This window comes from Convolutriloba macropyga, chromosome 6 (genome assembly GCF_964194025.1).
Source record: "Convolutriloba macropyga chromosome 6, txConMacr16.3, whole genome shotgun sequence".
Taxonomy (NCBI): domain Eukaryota; kingdom Metazoa; phylum Xenacoelomorpha; order Acoela; family Convolutidae; genus Convolutriloba; species Convolutriloba macropyga.
In genome coordinates this window covers 74,405,002-74,423,806 of record NC_134473.1, presented here as the reverse complement: position 1 = coordinate 74,423,806, position 18,805 = coordinate 74,405,002, and the positions used below count along the sequence as shown (strand labels likewise).

The 18,805-nt window shown below is 36.1% G+C and overlaps 2 protein-coding genes across 3 annotated transcripts in view; both read left to right on the top strand.

Annotated features, from left to right (window-relative positions):
- LOC142340621 (cyclin-dependent kinase 2-associated protein 1-like) overlaps positions 1-18,805 on the top strand; it is a 575,438-nt gene that overhangs the window by 543,054 nt on the left and 13,579 nt on the right. The window lies entirely within an intron of this gene.
- Positions 1-18,805, top strand: part of LOC142340614 (BBSome complex member BBS7-like) — a 31,929-nt gene that overhangs the window by 5,590 nt on the left and 7,534 nt on the right. Inside the window, exons 3-9 of the mRNA XM_075391303.1 lie at positions 2,685-2,947; positions 8,306-8,483; positions 8,904-9,053; positions 9,459-9,737; positions 14,667-14,929; positions 17,665-17,804; positions 18,386-18,558. Coding sequence (XP_075247418.1) covers positions 2,685-2,947; positions 8,306-8,483; positions 8,904-9,053; positions 9,459-9,737; positions 14,667-14,929; positions 17,665-17,804; positions 18,386-18,558 — 1,446 coding nt within the window. The remainder of the gene's footprint in view (positions 1-2,684; positions 2,948-8,305; positions 8,484-8,903; positions 9,054-9,458; positions 9,738-14,666; positions 14,930-17,664; positions 17,805-18,385; positions 18,559-18,805) is intronic.

The window sequence follows — 18,805 nt, the reverse complement described above, 5'->3', positions numbered from 1 at the left end:
TTATTCTAGTGAGTGGGCTGTTTTGTCTGAAGACTGCAAATTCAGAATTTGATGTAGCTGAACTATGCGCGACTAGCTGCTATGGTTCACTAAGTTGTTTTTAATAGCCGCCTAGCGATAGCTGGGGCTATTATTGGCCTTCTCTTGGTTTTTTACAATTCAAAGAATTTGAATTGTATTGGGGCGCTGTCTTTTTACAATTCAAAGAATTTGAATTGTATTGGGGCGCTGTCTTTTTTTTTAAGATCTGTTCACACATTTTCATGAATTTTGAAGTCAAATTGGAGTGGTGATTTTGGTCACGCCGAAACAGGAAATGGAGCGAAAAAGCGAGTGGTTTTGCGGCGTGAATTTTTTTCGCTCTAATTTTAAAGTAGAGTGAGAAAACGGTGTTTGAACAAAAATTCGGTTTCTCGGTAGTGGTTTTTTATAGCTGCGAAGCTGTAAGCTGAGCGTAGTTATATTGCGGTGCTCTTGGTTTTTTTTGTTTCGTCGTCTGACGCTTCATTTTCGTTTTACATTTGTTCTAGAACATTCTGTCTCGTCACTGCTTAAATGGCTTTTTCGCGCTTGATTTCGCGCTTTCTGCGTGACCTAAATTGCGGTTATTCAGAAACAGAATCTGTTCCTAAAACAAATTTGATTGTAAGAAAACAGATTGTATGGTCCGACAGCCGAGTGGATAAAGCGGCTGGCTGTTAATCCGGAGATCGCCGGTTCGAGACGCGACAGGGAAACTGTTTTTGCACCCTAAAACAACCTCCTTTGAAATAAACTTGTAAGTTTTATAGGCGGCGGCGATAACTATTATCAACTCACTTCTGTATCTTTTTCCATCTGTATTTTACGGCACGCAAGTCTATTTCGCAGCTATTCCGGCAATCTGCCGGCTATGTTTGTTCACATGCGGCAATTTCTCTCTGATTTTTACTGTTTTTTCGATTTATTGGACCGGATTTTTTTCTAAATGGTTTTTTCCAATCCATTCACAGCTCATTCTAGGCCTAATTTTTTTATTTGAATTAAATTTTAATTTCTCGCTAGTGGTTTTTTTGTTCACATGCGGCATTTTGACATTGATTTTGTGTTTTTTTCTTATTTTTTTGATCTGATTTTTTAAAAATGGTTTTCTCAATTCACTCATAGTCCATTCTAAGTCTAGTGTTTCTGTTTAGTCAATGAAAATTCTTTGAATTGTACGTCAGGACTTGTCCTGCTGTTTTTTTTAAGATCTGTCACACATTTTCATGAATTTTGAAGTCAAATTGGAGTAGTGATTTTGGTCACGCCGAAACAGGAGATGGAGCGAAAAAGCGAGTGGTTTTGCGGCGTGAATTTTTTTCGCTCTAATTTTAAAGTAGAGTGAGAAAACGGTGTTTGAACAAAAATTCGGTTTCTCGGTAGTGGTTTTTTGTTCACATGCGGCAATTTTACTCTGATTTTTACTGTATTTTCGATTTCTTGTATCAGATTTTTTTCTAAATGGTTTTCCAATCCATTCACAGCTCATTCTAGGCCTAGTTTTTTGTTTGAATTAAATTTTCTTTTCTCGCTAGTGGTTTTTTTGTTCACATGCAGCATTTTGACATTAATTTTTTGTTTTTTTTTCTTATTTTTTGATCTGATTTTTTAAAAATGGTTTTCTCAATTCACTCATAGTCCATTCTAGGTCTAGTTTTTCTGTTTAGTCAATGAAAAATCTTTGAATTGTACGTCAGGACTTGTCCTGCTATGTTTTTTTATTTCGTCGTCATGACTTTTGTTACGACCATATGACGTCACAGCCACTTTTTGTTCAGTCGTTCATGCAATTTCAACTGAATTGCATGTGTGACGTCATTTTTCGCTCTTAGTGGAGCGAGTTTTTTGTTCATGCGCGTGATTAAATTTTTGGCCACACTTGACTTACCTCTCTCAAAAATGACTTCCTCACTTTGAAATTGACTTTTATTTACTTTAATTCAAAGAGATAAGGTCAAGTGGGTTTGTGTCACTCTAAATGAAGGTTATTTGAGATCAGCTAATAGAGGCAGCAATAACTTATTAAGATTTTTAATCAAAATATAACAGATCAGCCTTCAATGAAAAGACAAATTTTTTTTGGTCTGTCTTTTTTACTGTTTTTCTTAGACTGCCGATCTACGAATCTATTGAGGCTATTTTCTGGCAATCTGCCAGCTATGTTATTAACTTAATTGGCTAACAATTAACCAAGCATTTACAGAGGATAGGATGTATATAGTCCAAATGATTAAAAAAAACCCTTTTTTGTTTTATTTTGGGCATTTTTATTTCAATTCTTCTGCACTATTGAGTTTATAAATGGTGCTTAAAGTAATAATAATAGTCAAAAGATTTTGCTTGAACAGTTTTTTTGGTTCTATTGCGCTTTAATTTTTTAATTAAAGCGCAAATTTTAAATAATCTTTTGTACGACTTCCTATTGTAATGACAGTCTTTTTGCTATTGTCTAGGCTGCCTCTGTCTTGCCATGCTACGTATTTATGGAAATGTATTTATGGAAATGAAGTGAAATGTAAAAATCAAAATTTTCTTAAACAGCAGCAGCATAAATTATCATTGTACAGTTCCTAAGAATTTATTACCGTTGAATCTAAATTGGATTGATCACATAGCTTAAGTGAAAATGTTCCCCCTTGCAAATTTCTAGTGGTCTGTTTCAGGGAAGAATTTCCTCTCCTTTTCATCGGGAATGAGTGGACAAGTCAATTCTTGTGCTATTAAAGGCAGCAGCATGTTCTTAGCCAGTGACCACGTGTACAACAGGTTCGTGGACTTGAAAGAGACGGACTATTACTTGCTAACAGACAAAATCAACTCGCTTTGTGTGTTGAACACGTCCGACTCAGACATGCGAGCAGTGCTAGCTTGCCAGGATAGACTGTTGAGAGTGTTGGAGGGGTCGCAGTTGCAGTATGAAGTTGAGGCAAGTTTTTGTGATGTTGTGTATGTGATGCGCCAGTAATTTTGTTTAATCTCTGCCATCCTAATGTTGTTCATTTTTCTTCATTCACACAATTTTGTTATTGTGAAAACTCCCAAATAACGCATCAAGGAAATTCCCGGAGAAAAGACAACACTCGAAGTCAATACTTTACATTTAAATCAAGATTTTTTAATATTATAGCTGCGAAGCTGTAAGCTGAGCGGAGCTATATTGCGGTGCTCTTGGTTTTTACGACTCGAAGAGGAGTATTGGTTTTCTCAATGTTTTTTTTTGCCGGAAGTACTATTCGTTCAGACGCTGTTTTGACCTAAAAGCGAAAGTGAGAAAAATGACCGTGTGAACTAATTTTTTCTGGGCGAGAGAAGTTTTTCGATCATGCGCTGCGTTTAGTGAAAGACTTTTTGACTTTGAAAAGTAGTTTTTGACTGAATGGCACATATAAATAACCGTTTTTAGCCGTTTTTCGTCTAAGTGGCCCAGTTTTTTTGCTTGTAATTTGATTTTTTGTACAGATAATTTTTATTCGATGCTATATTGAAATATAAACCTGAGAAATTGATACCACAGTGTTTTGCAGAGCCTGAAAATGCGCTTGAAGTTTAAAATTGACACATCTTGATTTTTTAAGTTAATTTTTGTTTTTTTTTTCTTATAATTTCTTCATTTTTGAATCTTTCAGCCGTCTTTTTGTCAAAAGTCAGTTAATATGGCAACCTCCCTTTAATAATTCCCATATTCAACGCCTCTTTCTACCTCGATGTAATTTTGTTTTTTAAAATTGTACATATGCTAATCCGATTTTGGTAGTATTGTTCTCAGTTTTCTCAGTTTTTTTGTTTGAATTTTGGTTTTATTACTAGAAATAGTCTTTTTGTGCAACATGAGGGACTTTAATTTCGTTTCAATAAAAATTCAATCTTTTTTGGCGTTAAGCTTTTGAAAAAACAGTTAAAATTTTCATAAATGGTCACTAAAAAGTTTTGTGACCATTTTTTGCGAATTATTTCAATGTTTCGTAAGTTTGAATACTGCTTTTTCTCTTTTTGTTCTGTCGAGAAGGATGGATTTTTATCTCGGGCGACTTGCTGTCTTTTCTTTGTTTCGAATGCTGAACAATAAAATGTATTCGTTTTTCTTGATTTTTTTTTAAATTTGTTTTTTAACTATAAAAATCAAGAATTAGTCTCTTTGTTACGGTGTTCCCTACTTTGTGTCCATGTTCTTCAATTCCAGTTTGTATCATTCTAGCTTTGTCCTGGCATCTACATTTTTATTCGTTTTATTGATTTTTTCAGTTGTTAAAAAATTGGTATTGTTCTTTAACGATTTGTTAAAAAGTTGGTATTGTTCTTTAACGATTTGTTAAAAAATTGGTATTGTTCTTTAACTATTTTTTTGCCTTTAAATATTTTTCTGTTGCTTATGTCTTTTCAATAATTAATTTAAGTTTTGAATTAGTATGAAATCATGTCTAGAATATATATACAAGGAAAAAGTAAGCGTTTGTCTTAGTTGCAGTGATTAGAAATCTAATGCTAGTAATTTTTGATTTTTTAATTTGAGCATTCTTTTTAAAAATTTAACTTAATTTAGAAGATTTATCTGCCGTTTGCTTTCGCTATCTTTTTGAGATTAGAATCATGAATTATTTGAGGGCAATTGATAGCCCTGTCAGTTTCTTTAGCCTGTCAGTATTTTGACCATCCTAATTATTTCGGACTTTTTTAACGTTACCAAAAATACAAAGTTTTGCTGCATTTTGTTTTTTGGTGACTGCTATGTTTTTTGTTTCGTCATCTGACGCTCTTTTTCGCTTCACATTTGTTCACTCATCAAAGCTGAAAAAGTTAAATTTTCTGAATGACTCCTTCCTCTCGATAACAGCGTTTGCTCGCGTGACGTCATTTCTCACTCTCTCTAGAAAAAGTATTCAATGCATTTGCGTGATTAGATTTTGATCATACGTGACGTACCTCACGCAATGAAATGACTTTTGCACTTTAAAATGTAAGTTTAATTTGAATTAGTTTAAGGACAAAGGAACTCATATGTGCAGCAAAGGTCTCTAATAAAAGGCTTCTGCGGAATGAGTTTCAACAAGCTTTTTTAATTTATCGCTTAATGTTTTTTACCTAGCTTTTTGAGCGGCGTCGATTTTCAATTTAGATCTATCTGTTTCTATCTGTATTATACGGCACGCGAGTCTTTTTCGCAGCTATTCCGGTAATCTGCCGGCTATGTTTAATTGCTCTCAAGCAATTTCGTAGAAATTATTGTAAACGTGTTGTCTTTTTTATGCAAATTTTTCGCTGAACCGTTTTTGCGCTTTTGTTCTAAAAGATTCTTTGACCTATCAAGTGACTTTTTCACGCTTTCATTTTGAGTGATCTATATTGTGCTCACTCCGAAGCAAAGCTTAATGCTAAATTAAAATTGATTGCAGCATATCATTAAGAAGGGCCTGATAGCAGAGTGGGCAGTGCTTCTGGTGAGGGATCGGGAGGGCCATGGTTCGAATCTCGACGTGGTTAACTATTTTTGCACCCATAAAGAAATTTTTCTCTAGGCTACAGCCCCTGAATTAAATTGCCCGCCTGTCATTTGAGAGCAATTCTTCCGACATTTGTGGGTTTATGTGTTGATCTTAGGAATTGTAGAAACATAAATAATTGATCTTCAGAGTTGTTCATCGAATGTACATAATTAATAGCCGCGAAGCGATAGCGGCTATTATTGGGATATCGTGGTTTGTTTTTAATTTGTCTCCATTATGATTCTTACAACCTGACTTCTTGGAAGTGACTTTTTCAATGACTTCAGTGACTTCCACTGCTTTGCAGTTAAAATTTGTGTACGTGACGTCATTTCTGCTTTTAGGTTAATTGCGTGACTTACTTCACTCAAAAAAATGACTTCTGGACGCACTTATGGAACTTCAAATTTTATTAACATTTACTAGTTAATTGCGTGCATCTAAGCAGTGCCAAACTTACGTGCCCTAATTCGTGATTATTGGTCTTGAGTTTTTGGGATTTCGAATACCAATTTTGAAAAAGCTCTTTTAGGGCTTTTTTCTCTTAGACCGTATGTGTCATAAAATTGACAGCCCGAAAATAACCCAAAAAGTCTAGTGGTCTATTAAAGGATCGGTGGTCGATCTGTCTATCTTATTTTTTTTAGTTGTTTCAATTCATGGAAGGCCACAAGCGTCTATCGCTTCTTTTGCTTAATCGTTTTTCGCTTCAATTTTTGAGTGACTTTTTTAAAATGGACTTCTCGATTTATGTGTGAGTAAAATTTTCCTGTAGTTGACCAAAAAGTAAATTTGATCTCCATGGGGGTTTAAGAGTAGAAAATTTCTGTCTTTGGTCCCAATGGTATTTTTTACATAAGCTCTCAACGCTCTATTTTGCCGCTGTTGTCCGGCTATGTTGCTAAATATTTATGAGTTTAAGATGAGTAGTAAGATATGAGTAACATTTATGAGTAGTAAGATATTTTATAATGAATGAAGCTTGAACAGGTACAAAATGAATCATAAGAAATTGAAAGGGTGAAAGATGGAATTTCATCCAATTACGAAATTTTAGTGGAGTTCTAGTTTTAGTGGAGTCTCGAACGAAGTTGTAAACATGTGTCTCTTTTTTGTGCAAAATTTACTATATATTCTTTGTTCCCTCTCTCTCGATCTATCTAATTCCCTCTGTCTGTCTATTTTTTTTGGATATTTTCCGTTTGTGCTCCCCAGTACGTTATGTGCCCCCAGTTACATAGCAAGTGTCATTACACAGTAAATCATTATGTAAAAAAAATAGCACGTGCGTCTGGGGGCTGCAAATAATATGCACCAACTAAGCTGGGGGCACAAGCGGAAAAGATCTTTTTTTTTTCCTTTTGACCATTTGGTCAGGCGCTTAGAGGCCAAAGAATGATTTTTATAAATTCCCCCCTCCACAGCTAAATTTGTATGCGTGACGGCTTTTGTTAGTACATTCTGTAAGGGTTTTTATTTAAATATTGATATTTGTCTTCAATAGTCCTGTGGTCTTTTTTATGCGATTTTTTGTTTGACCGATTTTTTTGTTAGATTCTTTTTAACTTTTCCGCTTCAAAAATGAAATATGTGATTGAGCAACTCTCTTACACCCTGACGCCTTACTAGTCTGTAACTTTGCGATTCAGAGAAATTGTTCTTGAGATGTTTTCATTATGTGGAGGGCGAGTTTGACCCCCATGCAATCACCCCACCCCCTCCCTTCACTCACCCCCTCTCCACTCTTCCGCCTCCCCCACTCACCCCCTCATTCGCCCTCCAGTGCACTCTCCTCCACCTGGCGTCTTGGGCCCCTTTTTGTCCAGCGCTTCCAACTCTACCCCGACCCCAAGCCGTTAACCCCCCACCCCCAATGATCGCATCTGAGCTCCATCTGGGTACTAACGAAGCCAACCGCTCACCTGTCAGTTGGGAGCAGATAACCCAATGTTAGTCAGTTGTATTAATTGAAATTAAATTAAAATTATTTAAACCTATGAATCAGTATATGGTTAATTGCTCTCAGCAATATTAGTAGCAATTCTTTGGGGCGGTGTCTTTTTTGATGCTTTTTTTTGCTTAATAGTTTTTCCCTCTTGATTTATGCGTGATCTAAATTAGCCTGTAATAGATTTAAGAAAATGGAGGTTTTGATCTCCATCGGGGTTTAAAATTAGAAAAGTTCTGTCTTTGTTCCCGGTGGTTTTTTTTACTTAAGTTCTCAAAGTTCTATTTCGCCGCTGTTGTCTGGCTATGTTACTAAACATTGATGAGCTTCAAGTAGTAATAAAGCAGTTTAAAAAAGGCCTGTAATGCTTGAAAAACTTAGAACTTCAAGTTGTTCGATGCATTCATCATCTAAACTGGTATAAAATGAATCCTAAGAAATTGAAATGGTGAAAATTTTTTTTAATAAATCCAATGAATTTTGAAATTTAGCTGATTTTATCATAAAGCAGTTTTTCATAAAACAGATTTGCTGTATTCCTTTCACCTATATGCTATTTCAAATGCTGAAAAGAGGAATGTTACAAGAGGTAACATAGAAAATATAAATTTTACTTTTCCCTTTAATGAGAACCGGAGAGCAAGATTTTTTGTGACTACATGGAAAACGCTCTTTGTATTTTTGTCTACAATTGGTGACTGTTTTGACTGATGCGAGGTTCGATTGATTGTTGACACTTTTTGAATTACCGGCCAATTTATAAAAGCTGGCCAAAAACGTTTGAACCTGGTGACGCAAGTTGAAAACTGAATATGAGAAGTCTGAATTTTATTAAATACTGGAAATCTGGTTACAGGTGCCAGGAAATCCTACATACGTAATCCTTCTAAACAGAATAGGTGGTTACTCTGGAGAGGAGGTAGTTTATGGCACGAGCGATGGCCAACTAGGAGTGATAACTTTGGGCAGAGCAAGTCCGGACCACGGATGGTCGCACCTCAATGAGCTGGGCAGAGGTGGCGTCACTTGTATAGGTAAGTCCAGCTATGATACAGTACTTCTATCTAGATAAAAGCGTGGTGTTGAAGTCTAGCAATTCAACCACTTATTTTTTTTAATTCAGCAACATAATCATTTTGAGTATGTACCAATTTTTCTCTTGTGCATAATTGATTGATACTAAAATTGCTATAATTGATATTAATTCATTCACTTTATAAATTATTGGTTTTAGGTTTTCAGTTAAATAAGATAGGCTGATTAACTGTTTTGATGTTTGGCTCTGAATGGAGACAGTTGTTTAAACCAGAAAGTGTCTTAAATAAGCAAAAAAAAGTAACTTCATTACTCAATCTGGAATCCGCGGAGTGGCGTATAGTTGGTGATGATTCTGTTGTTTTCACACCTGCATGAAATTTTAGAATTTATCATCTGGTAACAAGATCGTGTTTAAGATTTCTACAAAATCTATGGACCCGACGAACCAGAGTGCATGCTTGTGGGAAGAGACGATGGCTACGTGGAAGTTTTCACTCTTTCTGACTTCGAGGACCCAAAACTTGTGTTTTCTTTTTGTGCAAACGAATCTGTCACTGCAGTTCGAGGTCAGTTTTCAACTTCAGTAGCGTCTCAGGCTAAGTTATGTTGCTGAGGCAATAAACCTTTCATATCATTAGACCCTGAGTCAAAATTAAACAATTCAAATTTCACAAGCTCAAAGAAGTAGGAAATTTCATGTAGTTTTTCACAGAGCTTTGGATAATTAGAGAGCGTTTCTAGAGGGCATTGTGATTAGCTTTTGTATTAATATTTTTGTACAGAAGACATTAGTTTCAACAGTTGACGACAAAACAACTATTTGACATTTTTCCCCCGCCTGCTAATTAATGTTAGTTTTGACTTCAAGAATTTGTTTGTGAATTACTGCAACTTGTGTCATTAGGAGTAAAGCAGACAACATACTTTTTAGCTCTAGTAGGCGATTAATAAATTGTATTTAACTGTTTCAGGCGGACAAGTGAATTCTAGCGGAGTCGACGAAATTGTAGTTACTACGTATAAAGGTTGGGTGTTTGGATTGACCCCAGAAATGCAGGATGTCATAATTCACTCTTCGGATGCTCCTCTGCCCATTGTCGTAAATGACACCCAAACCCAAAAGGTTGCAGAGTTGGAGAGTGAGATTAAAGACATGCAAACGAACTTGGCAAAAGAAAAGGAAAAGTTTCAGCAATTATCCGCGAATGCCAAGTCTGGCCAAGCTTACTCGGCGGCCGCTCCCTTCTCAGGTGTGTTTCCCAGCAGGTTCAATGATTTCAAGAAAAGTCTTACTTTGTATTGTTGCCTCGCACTCTGCTCACTCCCCATCCGATTAAACCTATGTTTACACTGTGTTTAATAGCCGCCCTCATCTCAGCCGGCTATTATAGCGCTCCTATTTTTTTTTACAATTCAAAGAATTTGAATTGTATTGGGGCGCTGTCTTTTTTTTTTAAGATCTGTTCACACATTTTCATGATTTTTGAAGTCAAATTGGAGTAGTGATTTTGGTCACGCCGAAACAGGAAATGGAGCGAAAAAGCGAGTGGTTTTGCGGCGTGAATTTTTTTGCTCTAATTTTAAAGTAGAGTGAGAAAATGGTGTTTGAACAAAAATTCGGTTTCTCGGTAGTGGTTTTTTGTTCACATGCGGCAATTTCACTCTGATTTTTGCTGTTTTTTCGATTTTTAATAGCCGCCCTCATCTTCTCAGCCGGCTATTATAGCGCTCCTATTTTTTTTTACTTCGTCGAATAAAAAAATGTTTCGCTTTACCTCATTTTGCCGCCTTTTCAACATTTAGCGTGAAATCTTTTTGACTTCTCTAGGCTAGTTTCTCTCTTCTCTCATTCTGCTAAAAGTGATTTTGAACATCAGTTGCTCAGCAAAGCAATTCAAAATGAACAGTCAGTATAAAAAATTGAAGTCAGAAATAGAAACGGGATAAACCCATAAAGCCCAATTTTAGATGCCCGCTATTTGAACGTCGGTCCTATAAGTATTAGTTACCTCTCTCTAATGCTGATTGTTATTGATAGTAGCCGCTGTAGCCTCTCTCTAAGAAACAGAAGTATGTTCAACTACGAAATGCCATTAAAATAAAATAAATCGGACTTAAAAAAAATGTTTTTGTACGAAAATCTTTTTTTTTTCAATATCTTCTGTTATTTCAATCCCAGTCATGCTTATTGGAATCAACGGCGGCTATTTTCCGGCAATCTGCCGGGTATGTTTTGGATCGGATTTTTTTGCTAAATGGTTTTTCCAATCCATTCAAAGCTCATTCTAGGCCTAATTTTTTGTGTGAATTAAATTTTCATTTCTCGCTAGTGGTTTTTTTGTTCACATGCGGCATTTTCACATTGATTTTCTGTTTTTTTTCTCATTTTTTATCAGAATTTTTTAAAAATGGTTTTCTCAATTCACTCTTAGTCCCCTCTAGGTCTGGTTTTTCTGTTTAGTCAATGAAAATTCTTTGAATTGTACGTCAGGACTTGTCCTGCTATGTTTTTTTACTTCGTCGAATAAAAAAATGTTTCGCTTTACCTCATTTTGCCGCCTTTTCAACATTTTGCGTGAAATCTTTTTGACTTCTCTTGGCTAGTTTTTCTCTTCTCTCATTCTGCTTAAAGTGATTTTGAACATCAGTTGCTCAGCAAAGCAATTCAAAATGAACAGAGTTAGTACAAAAATGGATGTCAGAAATAGAAACGGGATAAACCCATAAAGCCCAATTTTAGATGCCCGCTATTTGAACGTCGTTCCTATAAGTCTTATTTACCATCTCTAATGATTATTGTTATTGATGGTAGCCCCTGTAAAAAAAATGTTTTTACAAAAATCTTTTTTTTTCAATATCTTCTGTTATTTCAATCCCAATCATGCTTATTGGAATCAACGGCGGCTATTTTCCGGCAATCTGTCGGGTATGTTTCTTAATGGCGGTCCTCATCTTAGCTAGCTATTATTGTACTCCTATTTTTTTACAATTCAAAGAATTTGATTTGTATTGGTGCGCTGTCTTTTCAAAGTTTTTTAAAGATCTATTCAAACATTTTCATGAATTTTGGAGTCAAGTTGACGTTATGGTTTTGGTCACGCCCAAATTGGCCCTGCTATGTTTTCTTGCTTCATCGAACAAAATTTGTTTCGCATAAACCTCTTTTGCAACCTTTTCGACACCTTGCGTGAAAACTTCTTGAGTTCTCTAGGCTAGTTTCTTTCTTTGCTCATTCTTTTCAAGGTGCTTAATAGCTCTTGAACGCAGTTCATAGCAATTATTGTAAACGTGTGCGTCTTTTTGAATGCAAATTTTTCGCTTGGCGATTTTGCGCTTTTCTTCTAGAACATTCTTTGACTTCTCAAGTGACTTTTTCACGCTTTCGTTCATCATTTTTGAGTGATCTCCAGTGCTCCGAAGTAAAGCTTGCTAATATAAAATCGGTTGCAGCATACGAAACTTAAATGACTTGTAGCGCAGTGGTTAGTGCGGGTAGCCATGGATCGGGAGGTCAGTGGTTCGAGGCACGGTGGGGTCCAGGTTTTTTCTACCCATAAAAAAATGGTCTATACTAAAGACCATGAATTTACTTGCCTCGCCTGTCGTTCAAGAGCAATTCTTCCGACATTTGTCGGTTTATGTTTTTAAACAGCAGTTGCTCAGCAACAACGCAATCTAAAATTAACAGAATCAGTATCAAAAAACGAAATCAAAATTAGAAACGGGATAAACACTTGAAGCCGAATTTTATGCCCGCTACGTAAACTTTGTTCTTCCAAGTCTTAATTACCATATCTAATGCTTATTGGTTTTGATACTAGACCTTAAATCTTCTCGACAACAGTCAGGAGTATGTCTAACAGTGCAATGAAAACAAAATAGTGTATATATAAAAAAAGTTTTGGTACGTCGATCAATTTTCTCCGTTTCTTCTGTTTCAATCCTAATGGGTGTTTTGGGAATCAATGTCGGCTTTTTTTCCGGCAATTTGATGGGTATGGTTTTTGATCGGTTCTCCTTGTCCTTTCCTGGGATAATGATGATTAATTGCTCTCAAACGAAGTTTGTAGCAATTATATTAGTCCTGTCGCTCTTTTTTTATGCGATTGTTCGGTAGACCGATTCTTCGTCTTGCCCATTTGACTTCGCCCTCAAAAACGGGATAAAGAGGTAGCGCCCAGCGGGCATTAAGTGCTCTTAGAGCATTTCAGCTCACTAGTGTCTAAGTATGCGATTCACAGAAACTGTTTTGAAGACTTTACTTATGGTGTGAAGGGCGGTTTTTAGGTTCTTAGGTTGACCCCCCCACAACCCCGCCAGCACATCAGCCCCCTCTGACTTCACCCCCAATCCCCACCCCTGCAACTCGTTCAGGCCGTAAGGGGCCTGTGCAGTCAAATACCTCCTCCTACCGTTGCCCCCACCCCCTCCACTGTTGTCCCCACACCCCCGCGCCCCACTGTTGCCCCCACCCCTCCCAACTGTTGCACCCCGGTGTGTCTCCCCGCTGCGCGCACCGAACGCTCCTTCTGTTATGCTGAAGCTAACCTCACTAAACGGTGGCTAGCTACTGACGAAGCCAACCGCTCGTCGGTCGTTTGAGAGCAATTCGCCCAACGTTAGTCGGTTATGTTCTGGTTTCTTCAACGAATATTTTTTGAAATATAATTCACGACTGGTCCTTCAGTTTTTTGTTTTAATATTTTTCCGAACAGTTTGTCGACCCTTGCTCTTGGGCGAAAAATGCTGCTAATGATTTTGTACAAGTTAACGGTTTTTTCTTTTGCTTAATTAATGTTCATATATGTCATGTTCTTACATTTTATGTGAACTGATTTAGTTTACTACATGTTGACGAATACCATTTGTTCTCTCTTCCCTCTCTCTGTCTGTCTGCCTGTCTGTCTGTATTGTTTTTTACAATTCAAAGAATTTGAATTGTTTGGGGCGCTGTCTTTTTTTTAAGATCTGTTCACACATTTTCATGATTTTTGAAGTCAAATTGGAGTAGTGATTTTGGTCACGCCGAAACAGGAAGTGGAGCGAAAAAGCGAGTGGTTTTGCGGCGTGAAATTTTTTCGCTCTAAATTTAAAGTAGAGTGAGAAAACGGGGTTTGAACAAAATTTCGCTTTCTCGCTAGCGGTTTTTTGTTCACATGCGGCAATTTCACTTTGATTTTTACTGTTTTTTCAATTTTTTGGATAGGATTTTTTTCTAAATGGTTTTCCCAATCCATTCATAGTCCGTTCTATGTCTAGTTTTCTGTTTAGTCAATGAAAATTCTTTGAATTGTACGTCAGGACTTGTCCTGCCATGTTTTTTTTTCTTGTAACCATTTGTTCACTCGCTAAGAGGTTAAAGAATGACTTTCGATGATTTTTACACCTCCACAGCTAAATCTGTGTGCATGACCGCATTTGTTACTGCATTCGGTAATGGTTTTTGTTTTAATAGTGATAACTCTTTTGTAGCATTTATGGTCCTGTGTTTTTAGGCGAATTTTGCATGACCGATTTTTCCTCTGACCATTTTAACTTTTGGTCCTCGAAAATGGGATAAGTGGTTGAGCAACTCTCCTAGAGCCTAACGCCTTACGGGTCTTGCGATTCACCAAAACTGTTTTGAAGAGACAATTTAATGGTGTGAAGGGTGGTTCTTAATCTTAAAATTCACCCACTCTCCAGGACTTTTCCGGTGACCCCTCTCCAACTGTCGATTTGAACCCCCTCTCGTCCAGTCTTGCCAATCCCCAACCCAAAGCTTGACCCCCACCCCCCTACTAAAAGACGACTTCGGTGGTCACCTGAACGGACGTTCAAAATGAAAATGCATTTCCTTATTTCTGTTCAAAAGAGTTCTCCTTAACTGAACCGTAACATTTTGCTGTCTTTGATTAGTTCACTTACATTAAAAAACTTTCTTAAAAAATAAAAGGGTTGGTATCATAAACTTCAGTTCTTTTCGTTTCGCATTCGCTTTTTAAATTCACTCTATTGCGTGTCCCATGACTGGCAATCGCCGGCTAAGTCAAAATTTGTTTCTGGAGTCTTCTGGTGCTGAGGCCAAAGTTTGTAACTAACTGGTCGCAATTTCTTCACTGCCTACAAGATCCTTTTTATTCGTACTACTGAACTACGTACTGCTAACTGTTATCCTAATTTCATTGAAATTGTTTTAGTTAATGAAAAGTTTGTGTTGAGTCGGGAAGATGCCAGTTACATAATGGCTTTGGAAACTCAAGTGTCATTGGATGTCATTCTAATGCAGAGTGACGTTCCAATTGACATCATTGACTCTGACAAGAGCTCTGCTGTCATGAGTACGAGTGAATGCGACCCGTCCGAGGGGAATTTCATGCTGGTCACGTTCAGGTGTCAAGCAAATACGACAAGATTTGAGGTCAAGTTGAGGACAATCGAAGGACAGTATGGTACTCTTAAGGTAGACCTAGTTCAATGTTCACCTTGGGCGAAGGTGCACCTTGGTTCTAATTTAACCCATTCTCACTGTTTAATAGCCGCACAGCGATAGCTGGGGCTATTATTGGCCTTCTCTTGGTTTTTACGACTCGAAGAGGAGTATTGGTTTTCTCTCGGTCTTTTTTTTTTTACAGGAAGTACTATTTGTTCAGGCGGCGTTTTGACCTAATAGTGAAAGCGAGTAAAATTGCCGTGTGAACTGATTTTTTCTGAGCGAGAGAAGTTTTTTGTTCATGTGCTGCGTTCAGTGAATGACTTTTTGACTTTCAAAAGAGTTTTTGAGAGATTGACGCATATAGATGACAGTTTTTAGCCGTATTTTTCGTCCATTTGGCCTACTTTTTGAAATTGTAACTTAGTTTTTTGTAGCAGTAAATTTTGTTCGATACCGCATAAAAATGCAACCATCTGAAATCGATGCCACATTGTTTTTGAGAGCTTGATAATGCGTTTCAAGTGGAAAATTGGCCCATTTTTCTCAATTTTTTTTCCCATTTTTGGTTTTTTTTTCGTTAGTTGCTTCATTTTTGGCTTTTTAAGCGGTTTTGATTTTACCAGATTAGTACATATGTCAACCTCTTTTTGATAATTCCTGAATTGGATGCCGCTTTTTGACGTGAGGTGTTTTTGTTTTATACAATTGTACACATACTAATCCAATTTTGGCGGTTTTTATCAAAGTTTTCAAGTTTTTGTTTGTATTTTGAGTTTATTTACCATTAAAAGTCTTATGGTGCACCATCGTTGGTTTTGGTTTCGTTTTTTGCTAATTTAGTTGTTTTTGTCAACAACTCTTTAAAATTCAGTGACAATTTTTATCCCATAATTTGAACATTTTTTTTTGCAAATTGTTCTACTGTTTCGCAATTGCGCTCTTTTCACTTCTTACTGAGACGGGAGGATGGTTATGTAATGTTGTTAAACCTCGATTGCTTATTAACAAACAAAACCATGGTTTTATTTTTTCATTTTGAATTTTAATTAGATCTTCCGATTTTCTTTTGATTTTTCAGAAATTGCGAATTATTTTTTCCATCTGTTTCAATATCTGTATTCTCCCTATTCTAGCATGTTTATTTCTACCATTTTCCTATGAATTATAGTTTTATTTGTCCTATCTGTTTTTATTAATTTGAAAATAATTGATTTGAACTAATATTTTCTGTAATTTTCCTTCGAATTTTTTGTTTGATTTGAACTAATATTTTTTGTCATTCTCTTTTGAAGTTTTTTTCCAACTGATTTTATTTAACATATGGTACCGAGGTTTTGCTGCCTTCACTTTTACAATTTTTGATAAACGCGTTTTTGAGAATTTTCTAAGGGCTTGGTTTTGGTAAAAATACGAATTTTTGCGTCTGAATATTGTTCTGTCTCTTTATTCTTTTTCATTATTAATTTCGATTTGATTAATTTTTGTTCATTGTTTATTTTTATTGCGTTCATTGTGATTTAAAGCGACAACTATTGATTACAGTTAAAGCGACAAAGTTTATTCAGTTACTAATTGATTTCTGTTTTAAATTGTAAAATTGTTTGGATTGAGAGTTTACGGAATTTTATAAGTTTTGTAACAACTTTCGGCCATTTCTTGCAGTATTCAACTTTTTCTATAAAATAACATTTTGGGAGCCTAACATGGCTTGATTTTTGCTGCTCACGTACTTTGATGTTTTAATTACGTAGAAACAATTGGATTGTTTTATATACAGGAATAAAATTTTCAGTTTAGTTGGTTTTATGTGCTATCTCCATTTTTTTTGACGGAATTTTTTCTGTTGTTAGTAGTCACTTTATTAGAAAATAGTTGATTTGAAAGGTAATTCTCTCATGAAGACGACTCTTCGAGTTGTTTCCGGAATTTTTCCGGCTATGTTTTTTTATTTCGTCGTCATGATTTTTGTTACGACCATATGACGTCACAGCCACTTTTTGTTCATTCGTTCATGCAATTTCAACTGAATTGCATGTGTGACGTCATTTTTCGCTCTTAGTGGAGCGAGTTTTTTGTTCATGCGCGTGATTAAATTTTTGGCCACACTTGACTTACCTCTCTCAAAAATGACTTCCTCACTTTGAAATTGACTTTTATTTACTTTAATTCAAAGAGATAAGGTCAAGTGGGTTTGTGTCACTCTAAATGAAGGTTATTTGAGATCAGCTAATAGAGGCAGCAATAACTTATTAAGATTTTTAATCAAAATATAACAGATCAGCCTTCAATGAAAAGACAAATTTTTTTTGGTCTGTCTTTTTTACTGTTTTTTAAGACTGCCGATCCACGAATCTATTGCGGCTATTTTCTGGCAATCTGCCAGCTATGTTTTACCCCCTTCCCCTCATTTTGATATCAATTTTTTCACTCCTAAATCATTTAATCCCCGCAAAATTTTTACTCAAAACGGTAGGGCAACAAAGATGGCACATATATCATCTCTACATTGCTTTGATGTTGTGTGTGATTTCTGTCGTGGCATTATTTGCTCAATTAAATAACAAATTGACGATGGAATTCTGTTGCAAACAATGTTTTAGTTGCCATTTGAAACTGCCTTGCTGACCTTAACGATTCTCAAAAATTTATCGAAGAAAACCGTGTGTATTTCTATTTTATATTGAGATTAGTTAGACTTTGTGAGAAATATTTAAGGATGTTAAGCAAGCAAAATTTACTAAATTTTGAAGCGTGATTTTTAGGTGTACGTGACCCCAAAGACACAGCCCAAGTTCTGTCAAGTGTTAGAGTATGTGATTAAACCGCTCTCATTACATCAGAGGTCACATTACATTGACGAGGACAAGAAGTACAACACACTCACAATCGAAGGACAATTTAGGCAACTGTTCCCTTTTCTGAAAGCACTGTAGAAATTTAATTGAACTCTTGACCTGGTAATTAGCAGAGGAGTTCAGATATTCAAAAACAAACGAAAAGCGTGCTGCAATCAGTTTAGCACCATTCTCTTACGAAAATATACTTTTAAGCTAAAAATGACTTATCTTTTGCTGTTATATATTAAGATACCCGTATGAAAACTATACAAAACGTCCGCTAGGGGTTTAAAAAGCTAAAGGTGTAAGGACGCGTTATTAGAGAACAAATAACTCAAACTGTTGTATTATTATATGTTTGTAATGTTTTGTAAAAAATCTTGAGGTGTACGTAGCTGTTTGGTACCATAGTGTATAACAGTTGCGACATATTTGTAACAGCCAGGCTGTTAATAATATGTAAGGCTAGGAGGTCTAAAAGCTTAGTGTATAGTTTTGTACGTAAAACATTTTAACAGAATCATTAAAGTCGGTGACCCAAAATTCAGTAAATAAAGTCGGGAAATTTAACTGAATTAAACACCTTGTAAACCAGATCTTTATACATAGGGAACAGTTGTGAGTTCTACTTGTGTTGATTTGATAGTATGTCTGACATGCACTCGTGGGTGCGTTTTTGTCTGCCGGAGGTATCCGAGAGACCCCCGGCAACCGAGCCAGCTACTCTCAACTTTGTATCGGTATTCTTAGACACCGATCTCTCTTTCACCTACGAAAAGAACAAAGCTGTCTTCAAATCTGACAACATCTCAACTATTGGTGAGATCACTATTATTAGCTGCAAGCCATTGTTAAACTTCAAAAATTTAACTCGTTTAAAGATCAGAAGACAATTAACAGGAAATCGTGTCAATTAAAATTTGGAATATATAGCCTTGTGGTGTCTGGGTCTTTCCCATTATAGCCCCCACCCACCCTCCGAGCTTATGGAAGATGATGATGATGATGATGATGATGATGGTGACTTTTTCAAATCTCAAAAGTGCGTTCTTAGCAGTTAATAAAC